Consider the following 19,740-nt stretch of genomic DNA (forward strand, 5'->3'; position numbering starts at 1 on the left):
CCCACCCCAAGCCGTAAATAATGACGGCTTCCTAAATATCGAGTAAATCTCTATGATTTCACAGATCCGGCGTGTCGAAACGCAAGGCAAGTCATTCCAGAATTGCCTAGTATCATTTAAAATAAAACACAAATCGTGACGAAATTCATGCAATTTGTTGCAATAGTTTTGATCCATCTGCATCACATGTACAAGAAAAAAAAAGACTGTTCATGTGATAAATATATAATCGCATGGAATTTTTCTCTGTTTGATGTCATTATATACTAGTGTTCTTTGCAGAGCAGTACAACTTCTCACCTTCGGCTCAAAGTTGTATGACTCAGCGAAAAACACTTGTATACAATACAGAGAAAAATACCATGGGATTATATAATATATATTTATATATATCAAAGCTTTTACTTGACATATTGATATGATATAATGCTTTGATTGCATATGATTTACTCTGCGTAACACATTGTAAAAACATAGCTGCATCAGTTTTGCACGCATGCCTAAATGCTAGACATTTGAGTTGTGGTGGAAGGATGATACAGTCCCTCCATCATGTGACATACAGAGGGACATAACCCAAAGAATTCTCATTTTCTCGTCAAAAGCCAAGACGCTATGTAGAAATTTTAAATAAAGGATATAATATACTAAAATGTAAAAAATACCTTGATCACTCCTCTGCCATGCATCTTTGCGATCATTTCTGCAGTGAACACAAATGTGATCACTACATCAATTATAAAAGTCACATACTTCAAAGATGGAAGATCTTCAAATGTCCGTGGTGTATTCAAGCAAACAGATACAAAGCTCAATCCCGCCAGAAATCGTAATGTCCCTCGCACCCATTGCTGGTTGACCCACTGTATCTTTGCACTGTCACTGATATTTTCATCTGCACCATAATCTGCTAGCATGTCTGCGTGTACACTCTGTTTTCTCTTTACTTTCAACATCTTGACCTGCATGGAAACAAGTGGGACAGGCAATACAATAGGTTAGATTCAGTGTTGTCTAAAATTATGATTGCTCTCACACAAGGTACATGCACTTATTCCAGGTATGTAAGCGGTCTGAAATCACCAAAGTGCGCCAGCAAACTGTGCCAGCGCATTTCAAAATGCACCCCCATTTTGCGCCGGTATATTGCGCCACCTAAACTGCGCCCTTCCTCTGCGCCAAAACACTTCCTCCGAGTGTCACAACAAGATCGAGTACTCGCACTTGCAGAGCAGGATGCTTAAGCAGTGTAGAATGTAGATATTAACATCCGTGACAACTTTTCCGGGTGACCTGAAAAATGCAGCTCGAAAAATGACGTGAATTTGCAACAAGTTAATGGTAGTTGTTTTGGGACTACGCACTTACGTACGTGGACATATCGAGGTAGTTAGCGGACAGTATCAATAAGTTACTTCTCAAACAGGAGCTTGCAATAAATAAATTTTCTTTCAATAAGATGTGAAAATAAATCTTTCGCCAGTAAGATTTTTGACATATTTTCAGAATGGAGTCTCGCAGGTACAAGACCATGTTATGTTTGTATTGGAGGTATCGTGAAAGGATATGGCTTCAGCAGCAGTCAAAATTTGTGAATTTTGCATCTCCCTTAAAGACCAGGGACTTGATACCCGGGATCAAGTTAATCCCGTTCACCTTTGACATTCACGGACGGGATCGAATGTTTATGTCTCTGTAAATTTCGGTCACGATTAGTGTGCACAGGAGGTTGTACACAGGCCAATGTGTTGACATGCAAACAACAGATTATACGACACTGAACATAACGGCGAGACCGGTATACATGTACAGAGAAACAACGTTTCATGAAGCCTGCAATGCTTGTAGCAATAACAGGTGTACTTCAACAGAAATGACAAAGGTACAGTCAATCCACGACGCCGCTGCAACTGACGTTATTACGTTCCGAATTTGGCTTACCCAGGGCTCTGGCTGCAACTGTACAATCATTGCAGCAAAACGATAGCGCAGACGTCGTGCCATTGCCAAGATAATCTGCTATTTCCAATTGTTTCATCTACAGAACTACTAAAAACTCTCTCAATTCGACCAGAAAAAATAATTACAGTTTGAAATCAGTGCATTAATTTATATTTATAAAAATAATAAAATGTGACATCACTGATCATAAGAAATGCTGTATTGACGAACATATATATTTTCTCAACAGAAGACCAATGCGACAATAGGTACCTGGAGTACCTTGAGTACCCAGCATGTGGTATTCTGTAATTTCTGATCGTGTGCGCGTGTGTATAGAGTCATTTACAGAGTTGTGCGCTTTTTAGTTTGAAACCTAGTCTGAATTAATAGAAAAGAATGAAATATTGAGAGTATAAGGCCAGAATACAGTTGTCCTTTGGCTAAGTCTTCCAGGTCTGAATAGTCTGAACATTATGTTTGACTAACATGACATCACTAAACGCCCTCTGGTAGCAAATTTGAGAAATTTATTGACAAACTGATTCTGGGTCAGTCTTGGAGATCGAATTTGGGGCGAAGGAAAGGGTGTTTTTTACACGTTTTCTTTGAACTTTTTTGTCTCAAATCTTCTTGTACATACTTAATACGTAGACCAGGGGTAATTTTTTTAATTTTTTTTTTTCTTTTCATTTCACCTTTAACTGTATTGTGTCACCAACAACGAAGACTCGATCAATTCTCAAATTTTTTGGATCCGGGCCACTACCCATGCACTGTACACCCTATGAAGTTTGTACATAGAGATCCTATGGGGAAGACTGGTGAGCTTAGAAGGTGTGCACAGTGCAGTGGGTTCTGCAATGAAATTAAGATATTTACAGTGTTTCCGTTACAATTTCAAAACTTGCGTATCATTTTACGCAACTTAATTGGTTTTTATTTGCGTAAAATGTATCAACAACGCATATGGTGTCAGAGGGAATCGGTATATGAAGTGAGTTGGGCAGTCTTTTCTGTCGAACTTGGGGGTTTCCTTTAATGCGCATGCTCTATTAACAAAAAATAGCGTCAATGACACTTTGCTCACATTTGGTTATATGTGGCAAGGTAGAATGAGTCTATACACAATATTTAACACACTTCTATGTATCTTAGCTTGTGATATTCATAGTCAAGTGCATTTGAACAAATTTTGATACACCATCCATTGAAGTATGGAATGGTTGGCAACTTGCAACTTTTGATCACATACACTTACACAATACCATGCAACCTAGTACATCATAACTAGTGATAAAATCAGCCATACCAAACTAAACGTGTCCCTTATAATATAAAATGCATAAAATTAATGTAGACAATATTTTGTCTCTCTACGGTCTATAGTTGCACAATCGAAGACAACGGTAAGATGTAATAATGGGCATTCCTCACCTTCCACTGTTAATGAAGCTGCCACACCTACATGATAATGGTATGTCCCAACTGCCACTAAGTTAAACAAACATTGCAGTGACATAGACAAATAGGGAAATTTCCAAACACAAACATATAGCAAGAAGCCTGAAGCATCAGATATGTACATCTGTTTTAAAGCTATTCTAACCAACTTTCAAAGCATCAAACCAGGGATTTGTGTAGAAGCCATTACTTACACAGACAATTAAGTTTTTTGATAGCATGAGCTTTCGAAGACTACAGTCTCCTTCATCAGATGCTGAGATGGAATGAGCAGGCGAAGCAAAAGTCACAATATCACCATCTCAGCATCTGATGAAGGAGACTGTAGTCTTCGAAAGCTCATGCTATCAAAAAACTTAGTTGATCTCACTGTGCTACCAAACCCCAAGTATACATAGGTTTGAAGATCAACACGGCTACACCTACTATTACACAGACAAGCAATTCCATAAATATACAATATGACAACGGAAAAAAACAAAATCCTTTGAAATCAAAGTTGGAACATTTTTTCACACAAAATTGTCATATTTACATTCACAGTTGTAAGAGTTTGTAACTAATAACCTGACCTTGTTGGATTAAGCAGCAAAGTTTACTGACTATACAGATGACACTTACATTGTCCTGCATCTTGAAAATGAAAGACTGGTTGTATACAAGATCTGTACACCAAAACTTCTTTTAGATTCACTCATAGCGACTTCCATGCAACACTTTTTGTACAATGTGGTATGTTAGCTGCCTTGCCAAGATAACCTGACCAATGTTTACTCACCAAGTTTTCACTTTTGTTGCTCAGCAGCATTTTAGAACCCCTGACTTCATTTGAACAAATACTAATTAACAGTTGAGCATGTACATGTATCTACCACAAATACACAGGTTAAATGTGCAGCAATTCTCAATCTTTTGCAATTAGACCAGGGACTTCAAGAATATCATATTTGGCATTTAAAAAAAAAACATGCAAAACATGGTACTCCAAAATGTCTTTTAAACACAACATATACGGTAGATAGCTCCATGCTAATATTTTTGTAAAACAGTGTGTCAGCTGCACTGCAAACTTCTGTCTTCCAATTTGCTCATATTTACTTATACAAATTTCATCAATATTTTGATATATGGTAATCAAATGATCCTTAGAACTTACAAAAAATCCAAATTTGATACCAGGTATCTGATATGTGACTCTCGAAAACAAGACTTTTGATAAAAAGTCAGTAAAAACTTCAAAAATACATATATACGAATTTTATGCTTCTCAAAACTATCGCATACATTGTTCCTCCAATCATACGTTCCAAAAAATAAAGTAATCATTCTCTTATCAATATAAATTGCAGATTATGAAAAATCATGTTTTTTTTCTCATTCTTTTATCAATGCCTACACGATTCCATTGGATTTTAGATAACCATCTAAATGTTCCGAAGCGAAGCTGGCCACAGTCAATGTGGAAATTATTCAGTTATGAGCTCCACAAACTTGGTCTACAGAAAGACTGGTGAATGGATGGACATACAGACAGACTGACATACACAGACTGGCTGTGATGACATTGGCTCCTTAGTGTGCTTTGGCCCATGGAGAGTGATAAAGATACCAACAGCTGGATGCAATGATAAAATAGTTATATATATAGGCACTCCGGGTGAATATTATACATCAATTTGATTAGTTTCTTGTCCTCTTTCTACTTAGTATGTGATAATATCTAAGACAATCAACACGCAAGGCAGTTATGTGTTGGCAAATACAGGCAAACAGCTACCTTTTCTTGATTTTCTTGAACAACAGATAACCTTGACTGCTGAAATAATTAACAATATGCAACCAATGTTTACATTTTGCTCATACACCATGGCACCAGATACACAGAGAGATTTCAACATACAACCATTAACTCAAAAACCTTACAGGGAAAAGTAAACATTGTTTTCTTCCAGTGCAACTGGTGCATCCACTTTTGGAATAACTTATAAAACCAATATGTCACAAGGGTGATGGCACTGAGATCAACTTAAGAATTTTAACTGTGGTGAACTTGACTATTCGTTTTAAATCCTGACCTGACTTGGAATCTTTAACTGAGATTCAGTGCATTGTAAAATGTGTGCACAGAGACATGGGGGTAGACCATTTGATATCCTTGGGGGGTGGTCTGAAGATTGATGAGGTACACGTAGCACTATTTTCAACCTGATCCACTGTACAGTATTTTTTCCCACTCTCCCATCTTTTCTTTTAGTCAAGCCTATTCTGGCAGATTCGTTTTTTGCTCACGTGTTCACACACGTGAGCATATGTCGCAGCGATGTCTGTCTGTCTGTGTGTCCGTGTGTCTGTCTGTCTGTCTGTCTGTCTGTCTGTTGGTCCGATATCTCAAAAACGGCTGATCAGATCAGAATCAAATCTGGTACATAGATTGAGTTTGCAAATGGCAAGAACTGATTAGTTTTTGGTGGGTCTGGCTTGCATACTTTTTGCTCATTTGCATATGAAATTAATGATTTTAGAAAAAACGGATATACATTAAAAACGACTACACACAATTTGATGAGATTTGCTACAAATGTTGATCACACCAAGATATATCAGCAGTGGGAAGCATTAAGGGGTGACATGAAAGATAGTTGCTAATTTGCATATTTAATGAACTTTCCTAATCAGGGATATATATCTGATTTGACTGGATCAAAATTGACCAAACTTGGTATGTACATTGAAGATACTATGATTTAACATTATTGAAAGTCGTTAAGCATTTTAACTTCACCCTATTCCCAATTTGCATATTTAATGAACTTTGCTAATTAGGGATATATATTTGAATTGACTGGACCATTGTTGATGAAACTTGCTACATGTATTGAAGCTACTATGATACAACATTCTTGAAAGTCGTTAAGCATTTTTACTTCAGCCAATTCCGAATTTGCATATTTAATGAACTTTCCTAATTAGGGATATATTTCTGAATTAACTTGATTTTAGTTATTGAAACTTGCTATATACATCAAAGATACTGTGATATAACATTATTGAAAGTCAAAAGACATTTTTACTTCAGCCAATTCCTAATTTTCATATTAAAGGAATTTTCATAATTAGGGATATATATCTGAATTGACTAGATCAAAATTGATGAAACTTGCTATGTACATTAAAGACACTATAATACAATATTATTGAAAGTCATTAAGCATTTTCTCTTCAGCCAGTTCCTAATTTGCATATTTAATGAACTTTCCTAATTAGGGATATATATCTGAATTGACTTGACCAAAGTTGACAAAACTTGCTACATATATTGAAGACACTATGATACAACATTATTGAAAATCATTAAGCATTTTTTATTCAGCCAATTCCTAATTTACATATTTAATGAACTTTGCTAATTAGGGATATATCTGAATTGACCGGACCAAAGTCGATGAACCTTGCTATATACATTAAAGATACTATGATACAACATTATTGAAAGTCATTAAGCATTTTTTCTTCAGCCAATTCCTAATTTGCATATTCAATGATCTTTTTCTAATTACGGATATATACTGGGATTTACTTGATCAAAGTTGGCAAAACATGCTATGTACATTGATGATTATACCAGGTTAAAACAATATCGAAAGTCATTTCACATTTTCATGTCAGCTATAGATTAGATTTATAATTTGCATATCTAATGAGCTTTCACAGTTCGGCATATATGGCTTGAAGGACTTGGCCAAAGGTAATTACACTTGCTATATAAAGTGATGATTCAATGACAGAAGTCAAAGAACTTTAATATTTTTATTTCAGCTAATTACATATTTTTATACTTCATGAACTTTTAGAATTAATCGGCAGTGAATATTGTTCCCGGATGCAAACATGTGACAAAGGTTCAAATTTACATATAATGCAATATATAATGAAACACGTGAGCATTTTCAGTTCATATCTGATTCTTTGACATTTGCTTAGAATCTATTTTTTTCTGAAAATCTTCCAGATCCCCCATCAGGATATCAAATGGTCCACCCTTTGGTATCAACAATGTTTATTTAAAGAGATACAATGACAGGAAGTGTAGGAGCTATTTACATGTATAACCCTGACAGTTCAAACACTGAAAAAAGTTTGGAATATATATGTTGGAAACCAAACCTGCAAAATCACCTTCAGCTGTGCTTTCTAATGATTCTTTTACCACATTTTCACACAGATACAGTTTACCATATGAAATGCTCACAAGATCACCACATTACGTATTCTTAGTTCCTGTAGGTATAAAATCGCCCCAAATCAGAAAATCTTTTCACAAATATTTATTAATTTTGTTCATATCAACACAACCTGAAAAAGTTATGGAATCAATACTGTGGACTATTCTGTACGTTTTTTCCATCAAAAAATTAGGAAGCTTCATAAAAATGGGAAATTGAAGACGTTTCTCTGAAAATTTAAAACAAGCGACCTGGCAGCTAATAGAGCTCCTTTGTGTTACGTAGAGAATAACTCTTTGTGACATGTGTTGATGAAGGAGGAAATCTTTGACAGCCCACTTCAGGTCAGCCAGACCAAAATGGCAAATATAGCTGCAAAAATATGTAATTGAAGAAGATATAATTTGAACATATTAAATTAAGATCATACATTGGAAAATTTCTACTCAATATCAAAGCTATTAAAAAAGATTTTGTGAAACAAATTGTTTGACCAAAATAGCAAAAATTGCCCCAACAATACACCAGATATGAACTGAAAATGCTCACGTTTCATTATATATTGAATTATATGTAAATTTGAACCTGTGCCACATGTTTGCAACTTCATTGAAAGTAATATGATCAGGATAATGAACGGTATTCATCGCCAATTAATTCTAAAAGTTCAAGAAGTATACAAATATGTAATTAGCTGAAATAAAAATATTAAAGTTCTTTGACTTCTGTCATTGTATCACCACTTTATATAGCAAGTATAATTACCTTTGGCCAAGTCCTTCAAGCCATAAATGCCGAATTGTGAAAGCTCACTAGATATGCAAATTGTACATTAGCTGACATGAACATGTGAAATGACTTTCAGTATTGTTTTAACCTGGTATAATCATCAATGTACACAGCATGTTTTGCCAACTTTGATCAAGTAAATCCTAGTATATATCCGTAATTAGAAAAGATTATTGAATATACAAATTAGGAATTCGCTGAAGAAAAATGCTTAATGACTTTCAATAATGTTGTATCACAGTATCTTTAATGTATATAGCAAGGTTCATCAACTTTGGTCCGATCAATTCAGATATATATCCCTCATTTGCAAAGTTCAATAAATAATGTAAATTAGGAATTGGCTGAAGTAAAAATGCTTAATGACTTTCAAGAATGTTGTATCATAGTAGCTTCAATACATGTAGCAAGTTTCATCAACTTTAGTCCAGTCAATTCAAATATATATCCCTTATTAGCAAAGTTCATTAAATATGCAAATTAGGAATTGGGTGAAGTTAAAATGCTTGATGACTTTCAAGAATGTTAAATTATAGTATCTTCAATATACATACCAAGTTTGGTCAATTTTGATCAAGTCAAATCAGATATATATCCCTAATTAGGAAAGTTCATTAAATATGCAAACTAGCAATTATCTTTCATGTCATCCCTTAATGGTTCCCACTACTGATATATTTTGGTATGAGCAACATTTGTAGCAAATCTAGTCAAATTGTGTGCAGTCGTTTTTAATACATATCCGTTTTTTCTAAAATCATTAATTAAGCAAATGAGCAAAAAGTATGCAAGCCACACCCACCAAAAACTAATCAGTTCTTGCCATTTGTTAACTGAATCTATTTACCAGATTTGATTCTGATCTGATCAGCCGTTTTTGAGATATCAGACCAACAGACAGACAGACAGACAGACAGACAGACACACGGACACACAGACAGACAGACATGGCTGCAACAAAAAATTGCAGATTTCATCCTGATTTCAATAGGAACCTGTATACCAAACTTCAACGATATCAAATGAGCAGTTTTTGAGAAATACATTTTTTGACCAAAAATGACAAAAATTTGCCCAAAAAATACAAAATTGCAAATTTCATAAGAATTTGAATACATCACATTTTGATCAACCTTATGAACCTACAGACCAGATATCATAGGCATCAGATGAGTAGTTTTTGGAAGAAAAAATTTTTTGACTGAAAATGGGGAAAATTGCTCCAAAATTACAAATACTAAAAATTCACTACAATTTTTACAAACTTGACTGAGGTCATCCGGAGGAACATGGATCAGTCGCGACGCAGCTCCGCGAGAACAATAGAATCCATTTGCCGTTTGTGGGGGGGGGCTGCATACATTAAATTCAAATATATGGCGGCCATTTTCGCACTCAACATGCCCTCGTTTGTCGTGGAATTTTTCACCTTAAATGATTTCATTTCGCGTTCTAAATCAACACAGTCCGAAAACAGAACATCATAAATAACTACATTGGTCAAATCAATTGTTACCTCATCAAGAACCCCCCAAAATCGGCAGGCATGGGAGACAACTCGCGATCTTATCGATGCGATATAATATATTCATCGACAGTAAAAAGCAGCAAAACGTTTGTGTCCAGAGTCGAAAATGCACTAAACCCATAACAGATTATGTTTTGACCAAATAATCCACTTCCTTACCGCATTCTTTTTCTAGGACGGCTATGCCAATTCGTCAAAACAGTTCCCGCACTCAGTTCACGTACCGATGCAGCCAAGAAGCGCCCTCAATGGTCACAAGATCAAATCTTACCTTACTTCGGATTTGTGCTGAACAAACTCAGATGAAGGTCGCACACTATTTTTGAAATCATGCTGCTTTATGATCTGCTTTATGATCTGAATCTAACAATTACAAGATTTTTTCACCTTTGTGGCTCATAAAAAAGACACTATTAAGCATGGACGTGGCAACACAGCTGAACACGGCGGATACTACCACATGTCAGTCGAAATACGAGTTTTATCAGCGAAAATAACAAACATCGGGACATCCTTTGGCGAGTAGGTGAGAAATAAGGTCCGAACCCGGTCTGGCAAGAAAATTTTGGAATTTAGGGGCCTAAAGAGGAACAATCGCCGATATGGAAACGGAGCGCTGGCGCTAAATTGACTGTCAGCCAACATTTCCTTCCACATGCCCTGCAGCTCTATAGGTGAAACCAGTCACCGTACAGGCAGAGTTTTACTGCAAAATTTTTACAAGTCTTAATGGATGTACCGGTTCCATATTCCACAATTTCGTAGCACGAGGATGATATAAGACATTTCTGTTAATGGTTAGGTAAATCGCTGTGTAGGACGGTTTTGCCAATTTCGAAAGGAATCGGTACGTAACGAGTGCTGGAAATCAACGTATTACATTCGTAGACATATAAAATAGGTCGATGTCGTATGTACAAATATCATGCAATCGTCCACACAAAGGCAACGTCTTCCTTTAATACATACTGCCTGAATTAGACAGACAGATTAACAGATGTTCGAGAATCCCAACGATTCCTAACTCATACAGGGTTTTACATCACTTTTAACTTTTGAGAGTCCCTGGGACTCCTGGTGTTAGAAAATGGGAGTCCTACATCAAATATGGGGGTCCAATTTATTTCACAAAAATGTTTTATAGTTTATCAATGCCATGGTCTTCACTGTGTTCATTAGTATTAATTTGCATACACAGAGACAACAAGGTTCCATATTGTACATGGAGGGGTAACTATTGTGCAACACATGCACACAACTATAGGGCATATTCAACTGACTCTGTATAGTTTGAACCGCCTGTATAACTATAATGAAGAGTTGAAGACAAAAACACATTTCACTAACCTTTTTATCGATTAATTTTGGTGTTTGACCCAACTTACATTAGTTTAATTCACGTACGCGTGTGTAACTATCTGTGGCTTATCGAGTCACGGACTCGTACTACCATACATACTAGTCAATCCGTTCGCCAAGTTTGATCACATTTTTTGACAAGCACGCCACAAAATCCGCCACAAAATGGAAAGAAAACCACTAAGTATCGAGAAAAAAGTTTCATGTCCGGTTTATTTCAGTTAAAAAAATGCGTAACACGTAGGAAATGTCTCGCAATGTCAACAGTTCAGAACAACTACATTTCATTTACAAACCGGGTCGACTGTATGGCCGTCTCGCTTCAGGACGGCCGGAGGTCAAATATCAACAGTTTAAAGGGGCTTTTTGGCAGTCAAACGCTTGAAAATTCACAAAATACACTTCAATTTAACCGAATCCTTACAAATTTCTCAATCTTGCATGTTTTGGACTTTGAAAACCTTAACCTCGGGTTCCATGTCGAGAGTTAGGCATCACACAGTGCCGCCATCTTGGCCGCCGATACGTTCGAAGTTCACTATCGCGATCGATTTGGTCACCAAATCGCGTCATTTTTCCATAAAATATTCTCAAAAAACTGTAAAATCTATCATTTCTATCACCCAGAGGGCAGTAGCTTGGCATAATATAGTTGTCTTCCGTGTCTACGGCATGGTAAAGCTTTCAAAACGTACGTACGTGTTTCGTTCAATGCACTGTGGCCGTATCCGCGTACGGGTGAAACTGCAGACCTGATTAAATATTCATGAAAACCGCTGACCTCTTTTGAAGAAAGTTCGCATAAATTACTGGAATTTTCGATTGTTAGGCTGCATGATGTCATTATTTTAGTCCTTATATGGTACTAAACTGGGTTCAAAGGGTCAGGAATACCCTCCTTCTGGCTGAGTTCGGCAATGCATAGCTAAGTTAGGCATAAGCATAGAACGCAATCACTGTCGGTTTATATACCGACGTGGCGCTGAGAGCGAGAATGCCGTGTCGGTTTATAAACCGACGCGGCACTTTAAGGGTTAAAGTACGGGGTCGGTAAGGTTTACTGGGATGTGTTTTACGTGTTCAGCAGCTTCGCAAGGTGTACACCAGCAACAGATATTGCTGCGTCCCAAGGGACGCGTGGTTTAGTTTTTGAGGGTCCTGCGTCCGTTTTATGCGTAAAGGACGCAGAAATGCGCGTCATGTAAAACCCTGCTCATACCACTTATATGACCGTACAGCTCAATCCGCCATGAGCAATCCTGGCAACCTGCGCAGAAAAAGTGCGCAGTTCAAATTAACCGCCAAATCGCGGAGCTGCGTCGCGACTGGATACCAACTTTCAAAGCAATCGGACAAGCTGTTTCAGTAAAAAAGGTTTTTCTACTAAAATCTGAAAAAAATTACCCAAAAATACAAACACGCAAAGATCATCCTCAGTTGTACACACCTGATTTAAAATAAATAAAGGAACATACATATCAAGTTTCAACCACATCTGACCAACAGTTACTGAGTTTTAGCAGTTTGCAGCATTTTTCCTTTTTTTACCTCATTTGCATATTTTTGACACTGACATGTTCATTTGAACAAATTCACATCTCCACCCCTAGGTGCACCTGTACACCAAATACTAAGCTGGTACCTGCTGCGGTTTAGGAGTTTTTGATCTGGACGGACTAACAGACATGTTCAAAGAAAATACTTTCAGACTAGGAAATTAGTGTTTTCAAAGGGGCAACAAAAAGCAGATACTAATCAAAGTCAAGCGGGACCTCTCAAGATGCAACCCTACAGAGTGTAAATCGTCATCCGTAAACACTTTCCAAATAACATGCAACGTAATGACCATTAGCTGTGATTGTGTTACCAACAACGTAGACTCGATGGATTCTCTAATTTTTTGCATCTGTAGTGTCATTGTCTGTACAGAACTGATTGACATGATACTTTATGATGAAATACAATGTTGCATAAAGAGTTTCGGTCCGCTAAAATCAAAAATGTTGCAATATCATGATAAATGTCACTTGCACGCAGGTGCATATGTTCTATTTTTGTCCTGCATTGAACCACATTCAGGCAATGCATGCAGTGCGGGCCAAGTACATCGTTTCATGTGGCGGCATTTCTCAATGCGTATTAGTTTACGTAGTCATGATTTTTTTTGCGTATTTCAGAACAATTTTGCGTAAAATATGCAGGATTTTGCATTAACGGAAACGCTGATATTTATATCTATCCCGCAATGAAATCAAACATTGCATCTCTTGTTGCAATTTCTTTGACATTGGGAAAATTACATTTTTTCTGTAAATAAAAGTGGAGTATAGATAGCAAGAGAGCATAGATGGCACCAATCTCAACACAGAGATTGAAGCGCAGTGGGGCAGAAGCGCGGCGTGGATAATTCAAACCAAGCTAGAGGGTCTCTGAGTCGTTGACCGTGCGCCCCCACCAATCAATCTCTGCTGCAAGCAAATTTAAATATTCCAAACACGGACTTCTTCAGTCCTGCGCGCGCCCGACTGGCTAAATAAACGTGGCGGAAATATTAAACGGATAGGAGCAATCCGGCTAGAGATCGCACTTTCCGCACACTGGTAAAAATAATACATTAATACACCAATAAAAATATAATAAATAATCTGCTAAAACTTTGGCAATCGCGTCTGCAAAGTTGACAGCCATTGGGGCATACATTTTGAATCATCAATTTACATCCCTGTAACCTAGAGCAAGGTCTATGTTTTTTGAAAGTGTTCACGGAATCGAGGATCGATATTGAAACTAGTGTACTATTCATTTATCTAAATTTTTTTGGTTCTAAGTGTTATATACAGGGTTTTACATCACTTTTTACTTTTGAGAGTCCCTGGGACCCCTGGTGTTAGAAAATGGAGTCCTACATCAAAATATGGGGGTCCCAATTTATTTCAAAAGAATATTTTATTGTTTATCCATGCCATGGTCTTCACTGTGTTCAATTAGTGTTATAACACACGGCAAATGGTTGCACATTTCTTAAAATAATTCTTACATGAAAATTCTAGTTCATACTGCTCAGGGCCCTCATTGATCAATTCAAAGAACACTATTCATGATAAAATGATCTCATAACTTTAATGACAAGTTCACAATGTTGTGAAATTTGAACAAGTATTCAAATTTGTCAAATTGACAAGAAGGTAAGTAATTTCATACTCTGAAATGGCATTCACCTAGCAAGTCCAGTAGGTTTGAGTTCACACTCTGCCAACAGCTCCTTCAGCAAATAACCTAGCAGTGTTCATGAAGTCAAAATCATCTATGATGGGGCCAACCAGTTTGATGAACATTAGTCTATTAAGCCTTTGAGGATTGAGTCTACGGTATTTTTTGCCCTCTGTTTGATGGCATTTTGTACTGAAAAGCCCCTCTCACATGGGGCAGAGGACACTGGTATGACAAGAGCAATTTTAGCAAGAATGGCAAAATCAGGATACTCCTCTGTAAAATCAGTTGGCAACAGCTTGATATACATATCAAAATTCAGTGCGTCCCTATGAGATCTTGTGAAGTGTTTGTAAAACAGAAAGTGTGCCCTAGCTCTATCAGCATCAATACCTGGTGTATTGTATAATGATTCAACAGTTGATCAAGCTGGTTGACCCCTAGCTGCAATAATTGTAGCCCTTGGTTGGTGGGGATTTGGCTTCTGTCGTGCGGCTCGCGCCTTGCCCCAACCAGGGCTACAATTTCTCCCAATACCTGCTCGTGTAAAAGCTGCAGTGCGGATCTACACTGCATGGTCAAGGCACACATGGGGCGGCATTATCAGAGAATCTCGCCTTACCGTGTGCAAATTTCACCATAATCCTGCTCCCGGATAATGTTAGAGCCCTTGTAAGTCATATCGATGGTCAACTTTACTCCTTGCAGCTGAAAAATGACAGTTTAATGACTCAGGCGCGAAGTCAATTCGAACCTGACCGCCGTCGTTGAACTCTGTACCCAGCCGACTTGTACCATTACATTTAGGGGTGGCCGACGAGTGTGAGGGAGCTGAATAAGCATGCTTACGGGTAAGCCCTACGAGCGCTACACTGCCTCCGGAGGCAAAGCCGGACACTCTTGCCATACTCGTAGGACTAGCTTATGGGATTGAAAGGGGTGGGTAATTTTCATGACAATATATAACTCTTGGTGAATAAAGAGAGATACTTTTACCGAAGTTCAACTACGCATTTTAATTAGTTCAATAAATCTAGTATTTTAGATAGAACTGGTAGAAGGGAGATAGGCCTATAGAGTTGTTGACATCACTCTTAGAGCCTCCCTTATGAATCGGAACTGTTTATTTCAGCACATTTGAAACAGTCGGAAAATGTACCACTATAAGTTTCAAGATTAAAAAGAGTCGCGAATATATGTCAGACATTTCACCACTTTACAGCTCTGGCCAAGCCCTAGTCTGGCTCGAACTTCGCTACTAGATGATACTAGAGTTTGTTAATTAGGCGGTTAAATACCGATATATATCGAAGATTTTATAGCCTTAGAGATCTATATCGTATAGTATAGTAGCCGTAAATATTGATTGGATATCTTATAATTATATTGCGGTGTCCTCTTGTTGTCAGAGCATCTGTATGAAATGGCAAAGACGAGACGACAGACTTTGCATGGCGTGAATATCTCTTTCACTTCTTCAGAAATAAAGATGGCACGTTCAATGGTCACTGGTCTCTCTTTGCTTTCAGCGATAGTGGTATTCTTGCAGTAATTGAAAAGGAGCAAACGGTCCTATGACCTTTTTTCAATCCTCCGAAGAGATAACGTTAAAATAACAACAACTACTGCCACCAGCGCGCTACTGCTAGAGCCACCGTTTTCATTAGTCCCTCACACCAGTCGGCCACCCCTAAAATGTAATGGTACAAGTCGGCTGGGTACAGAGTTCAACGACGGCGGTCAGGTTCGAATTGACTTCGCGCCTGAGTCATTAAACTGTCATTTTTCAGCTGCAAGGAGTAAAGTTGACCATCGATATGACTTACAAGGGCTCTAACATTATCCGGGAGCAGGATTATGGTGAAATTTGCACACGGTAAGGCGAGATTCTCTGATAATGCCGCCCCATGTGTGCCTTGACCATGCAGTGTAGATCCGCACTGCAGCTTTTACACGAGCAGGTATTGGGAGAAATTGTAGCCCTGGTTGGGGCAAGGCGCGAGCCGCACGACAGAAGCCCAATCCCCACCAACCAGGGCTACAATTATTGCAGCTAGTTGACCCCATAGTCAGGTAGGTTGGCCAAATTTTCAGGAATCTGTGTGGGTTTAGAATTACATCAAAACATTCCAGAATATTCATCTCATCATTTTGAAATCTGCTATCTACATACTGCAGCAGTTTGTTGATATAATTTCTCTCACAGTACAGAACCTCTGTCTGAGTGGCTGATTGTAAGTGATTCGAATGTTTTTGTATGTGTCTTTCTGACCATTGCCAGGAACATCACCCAAATCATTAAAGACTTCTCTGACAGTGTGTGAATCATTAGTCATTGTATTCAATGTGCCCTTAGTAGACTGAACACTTTATGGGATAGGTTGACACAATCTTTGTGAAATGTAAAAGGCTCAAAATTCCAATCACAGTAAGGACATCAATCAATAAGGCGGTGAATAGCAGAAACAATGAATTGGAGACAAATTTCAACAGCCGATCAGCCTTTCCCCCTTTTTTGTCACTTGCAAGTGCCAAAGCAATTGGCTCAAAACTGATGAAAATCATCTTGACAGCTGATTCAACCGACAACCGGCGAACAGATGTAGGCTGAGTAATTTGTTTGCCTTCCAATTCAACAGAGTTTGAATTTCTCTAAGTTTGTCATATCTCACACTAGAGTCATTACAGTATTTATACAATGAATGGATTATATTATGATATTCTTTGCAATATTCAATATCTCTGCCTGCTTGAGAAGCAGCAAGATTCAATCGATGTGCAACACAATGCACTTGAACAAGGTTGGGATTTCTGGCTTTTAATTTTGCACCCAACCCGTACCCGTTCAAAAACGGCCGCCCGGTCTGTTCCTAGTCAATATATTTTGTCTACGGCCGCGTCACAGATTTCTTTCCAAGTCAAAAATTCAATCAAGGCGTTTTCGATCCCTGCAGTAGTGGCATCTGTAATTTGCTGGTTACCGAGGAAAGATACATTCGCCTCGCCATTCTGAATATATCGAACATATATGGCAAGTTTCTTATGAACGGTTATGTTCACAAGTCTCATCCAACATTACAGGCCGATGAAATCACTAAGACTTGCATGTATGCTATCAATCAGGGACTTCGATCACACGTTGAATACACTCTTCAAACTCCATAACTATCGGAGGACGTTTATAATATTCAATGTCTAAGCCGTTCAGATTCTGTAGATGCATGATGTCAGTGAATACATTGCATGGAAGGTCACGTTTAGCGATCAGATAAACAGTACGTAATTGTGCAGCGTACGCCTCGAGTTCGTTACTCTTACCCTGCAACTGCCGGTCCTCTGCAGATTTGCGAGCAGTAGTAAATTGTGACCTCACGCTTAGGATTTTAACACTTGTGAGATGACTTTTCGAGTCCTGATGACGAGTGAGAGTTGAATGTTGAAAATTAGAACAACCTTCCGTGAACGGGCATGTAACATTCGCTTTCAAACATACATCTCATTCCATGACGTTTCGCTCTTCAGAATATCGAAGCCATTTAAATCTATCGAGCCAACTTCTGTTGAATGTTCGTAATTTTGCTGACTTGGCCGGGGGACCTGATGTATCAGTATCGCATGCCGTAGCTGCTGTTTCGGCCTCGACCAAACCTGGCATCGTGCTGGTTGCTGCGGCCGCCGAAAAACTTTCGCAGATCGGCTTGTTTTGGGTGTTTGATACGACCCGCCATGATGCATATACATGTGTTGATCGCCGCAAACAACAAATCGACCAATTAAGAATCATTTTACATTTTGAAAGTCACTTTTTACAGTAGTAAAATTTGTTTCCGCGGGTACCATTGGTCATCAAACAGTGGAGGCCAATGCACTACGGAGCATTCCATTAAAGTATGGGGTCGGTAAGGTTTACTGGGATGTGTTTTGCGTGTTCAGCAGCTCACAAAATATACACCAGCAACAGATATTTCTGCGTCCGAAGGGACGCGTAGTTCAGTTTTTGAGGGGTCCTGCGTCCGGTTTTATGCGTAAAGGACGCAGAAATGCGCGTCATGTAAAACCCTGTATATATAAAAAAGACAGAAAATGTATATCATGGAAAACGCGCAATACCCAAAAAGTTGGTGAAAACCGTCGCCTGTGGCAGAGATTATTGTGGCTACTGCTGAGACTCCCCAGCTAGGTTATAATTTTCCACGGAGATTGAGATGTGGCACTTTACACTGCCATCAACACTCACGCTGGCAGTTATTTGCGTAACAATTACATGACATACCAGTGCATGTGTCAAAGGTCAAACGGAGTGTAGATGGCAACGAATATAGATGGCAGCAGAACACCGGAATCACCCTCTGGGATCGGAGAACAGACCGACACACACACAGACTGACAGTAACGACAATTGTCCCTTTGGGTATCTGATAATGGGGGGGGGGGGGGTGCAAAAACGTCGTTTTACAGTCTACAGGTCACACAGGTCAGATCTAGGGGAGATACCTAATCGAGGCCTACCACAGGCGCTCGACTTGCAAGCACGGTTCCTCCACAGGGTCGTGATGCAAGTGACGCCGGTTTCGCTTACATTGAGTCGAATGCCTGTGAGGTCTACCCTGATATGATGACATAAATAACCATCGTGTATCGTATTCTGATGATAGTGACAGAAAATGGTGTCAACTTACAATAAATCACAATGGTACACAAAACAACCCTTCGACATATCAATAGTCCAATTTTCCTGTGACCGTTGCTGCGAGTTCCGGGATGGATTATGAACGCCGAACGGTACTAATCGATGGTCAGACTAACATTACCATATACCTACGACGACTCGGATGTCACGGATACGATCTCAACGTCTATAACTACCAAGTATCCTGATAATCACGAAGACTATTTTAACCGCTTGTTATAAGATGAGAATTAAACTGACTCTTGTACTTCGACGCAACGCCCGTCAGAACGTAGATTTGTACAACCTCATCATCGGGAGGACGAAGATGGCTAAGGGAGTGTTCAGAATTTACTTTCAGGGGAGCCATCCATTTTCCCCAAGAAAAATTGGGGGGGGGGGCAGACAAAAATACCACAATCTTTTTGGGGGCTAAGGAAAAAACACATCAATTTGCTCAGAAGTCCTGATGTATAAAATTATGCTTGGCTGTCAAAAATATCTGGTGAAAAATTTATAAATTTGCTAGCTAAATTTGCTAGATGTTATTTCAATGA

General features: G+C 38.4%; 1 protein-coding gene across 2 annotated transcripts in view; it reads right to left on the reverse strand.

The window, feature by feature from the left end:
- The window catches only part of LOC139148629 (sodium leak channel NALCN-like), a 548,532-nt gene extending 529,007 nt beyond the window's left edge, over nt 1-19,525 (reverse strand). For both annotated transcript variants that reach the window (XM_070720114.1, XM_070720115.1), the window contains exons 1-2: nt 19,194-19,525; nt 666-962 (exon numbers count right to left, since the gene is read on the reverse strand). In XM_070720114.1, coding sequence (XP_070576215.1) covers nt 666-956 — 291 coding nt within the window. In that variant the 5' untranslated portion in view covers nt 957-962; nt 19,194-19,525. The remainder of the gene's footprint in view (nt 1-665; nt 963-19,193) is intronic.
- Between the last annotated feature and the right edge of the window lie 215 nt (nt 19,526-19,740).

Source organism: Ptychodera flava, chromosome 13, assembly GCF_041260155.1.
Source record: "Ptychodera flava strain L36383 chromosome 13, AS_Pfla_20210202, whole genome shotgun sequence".
Taxonomy (NCBI): Eukaryota; Metazoa; Hemichordata; class Enteropneusta; family Ptychoderidae; genus Ptychodera; species Ptychodera flava.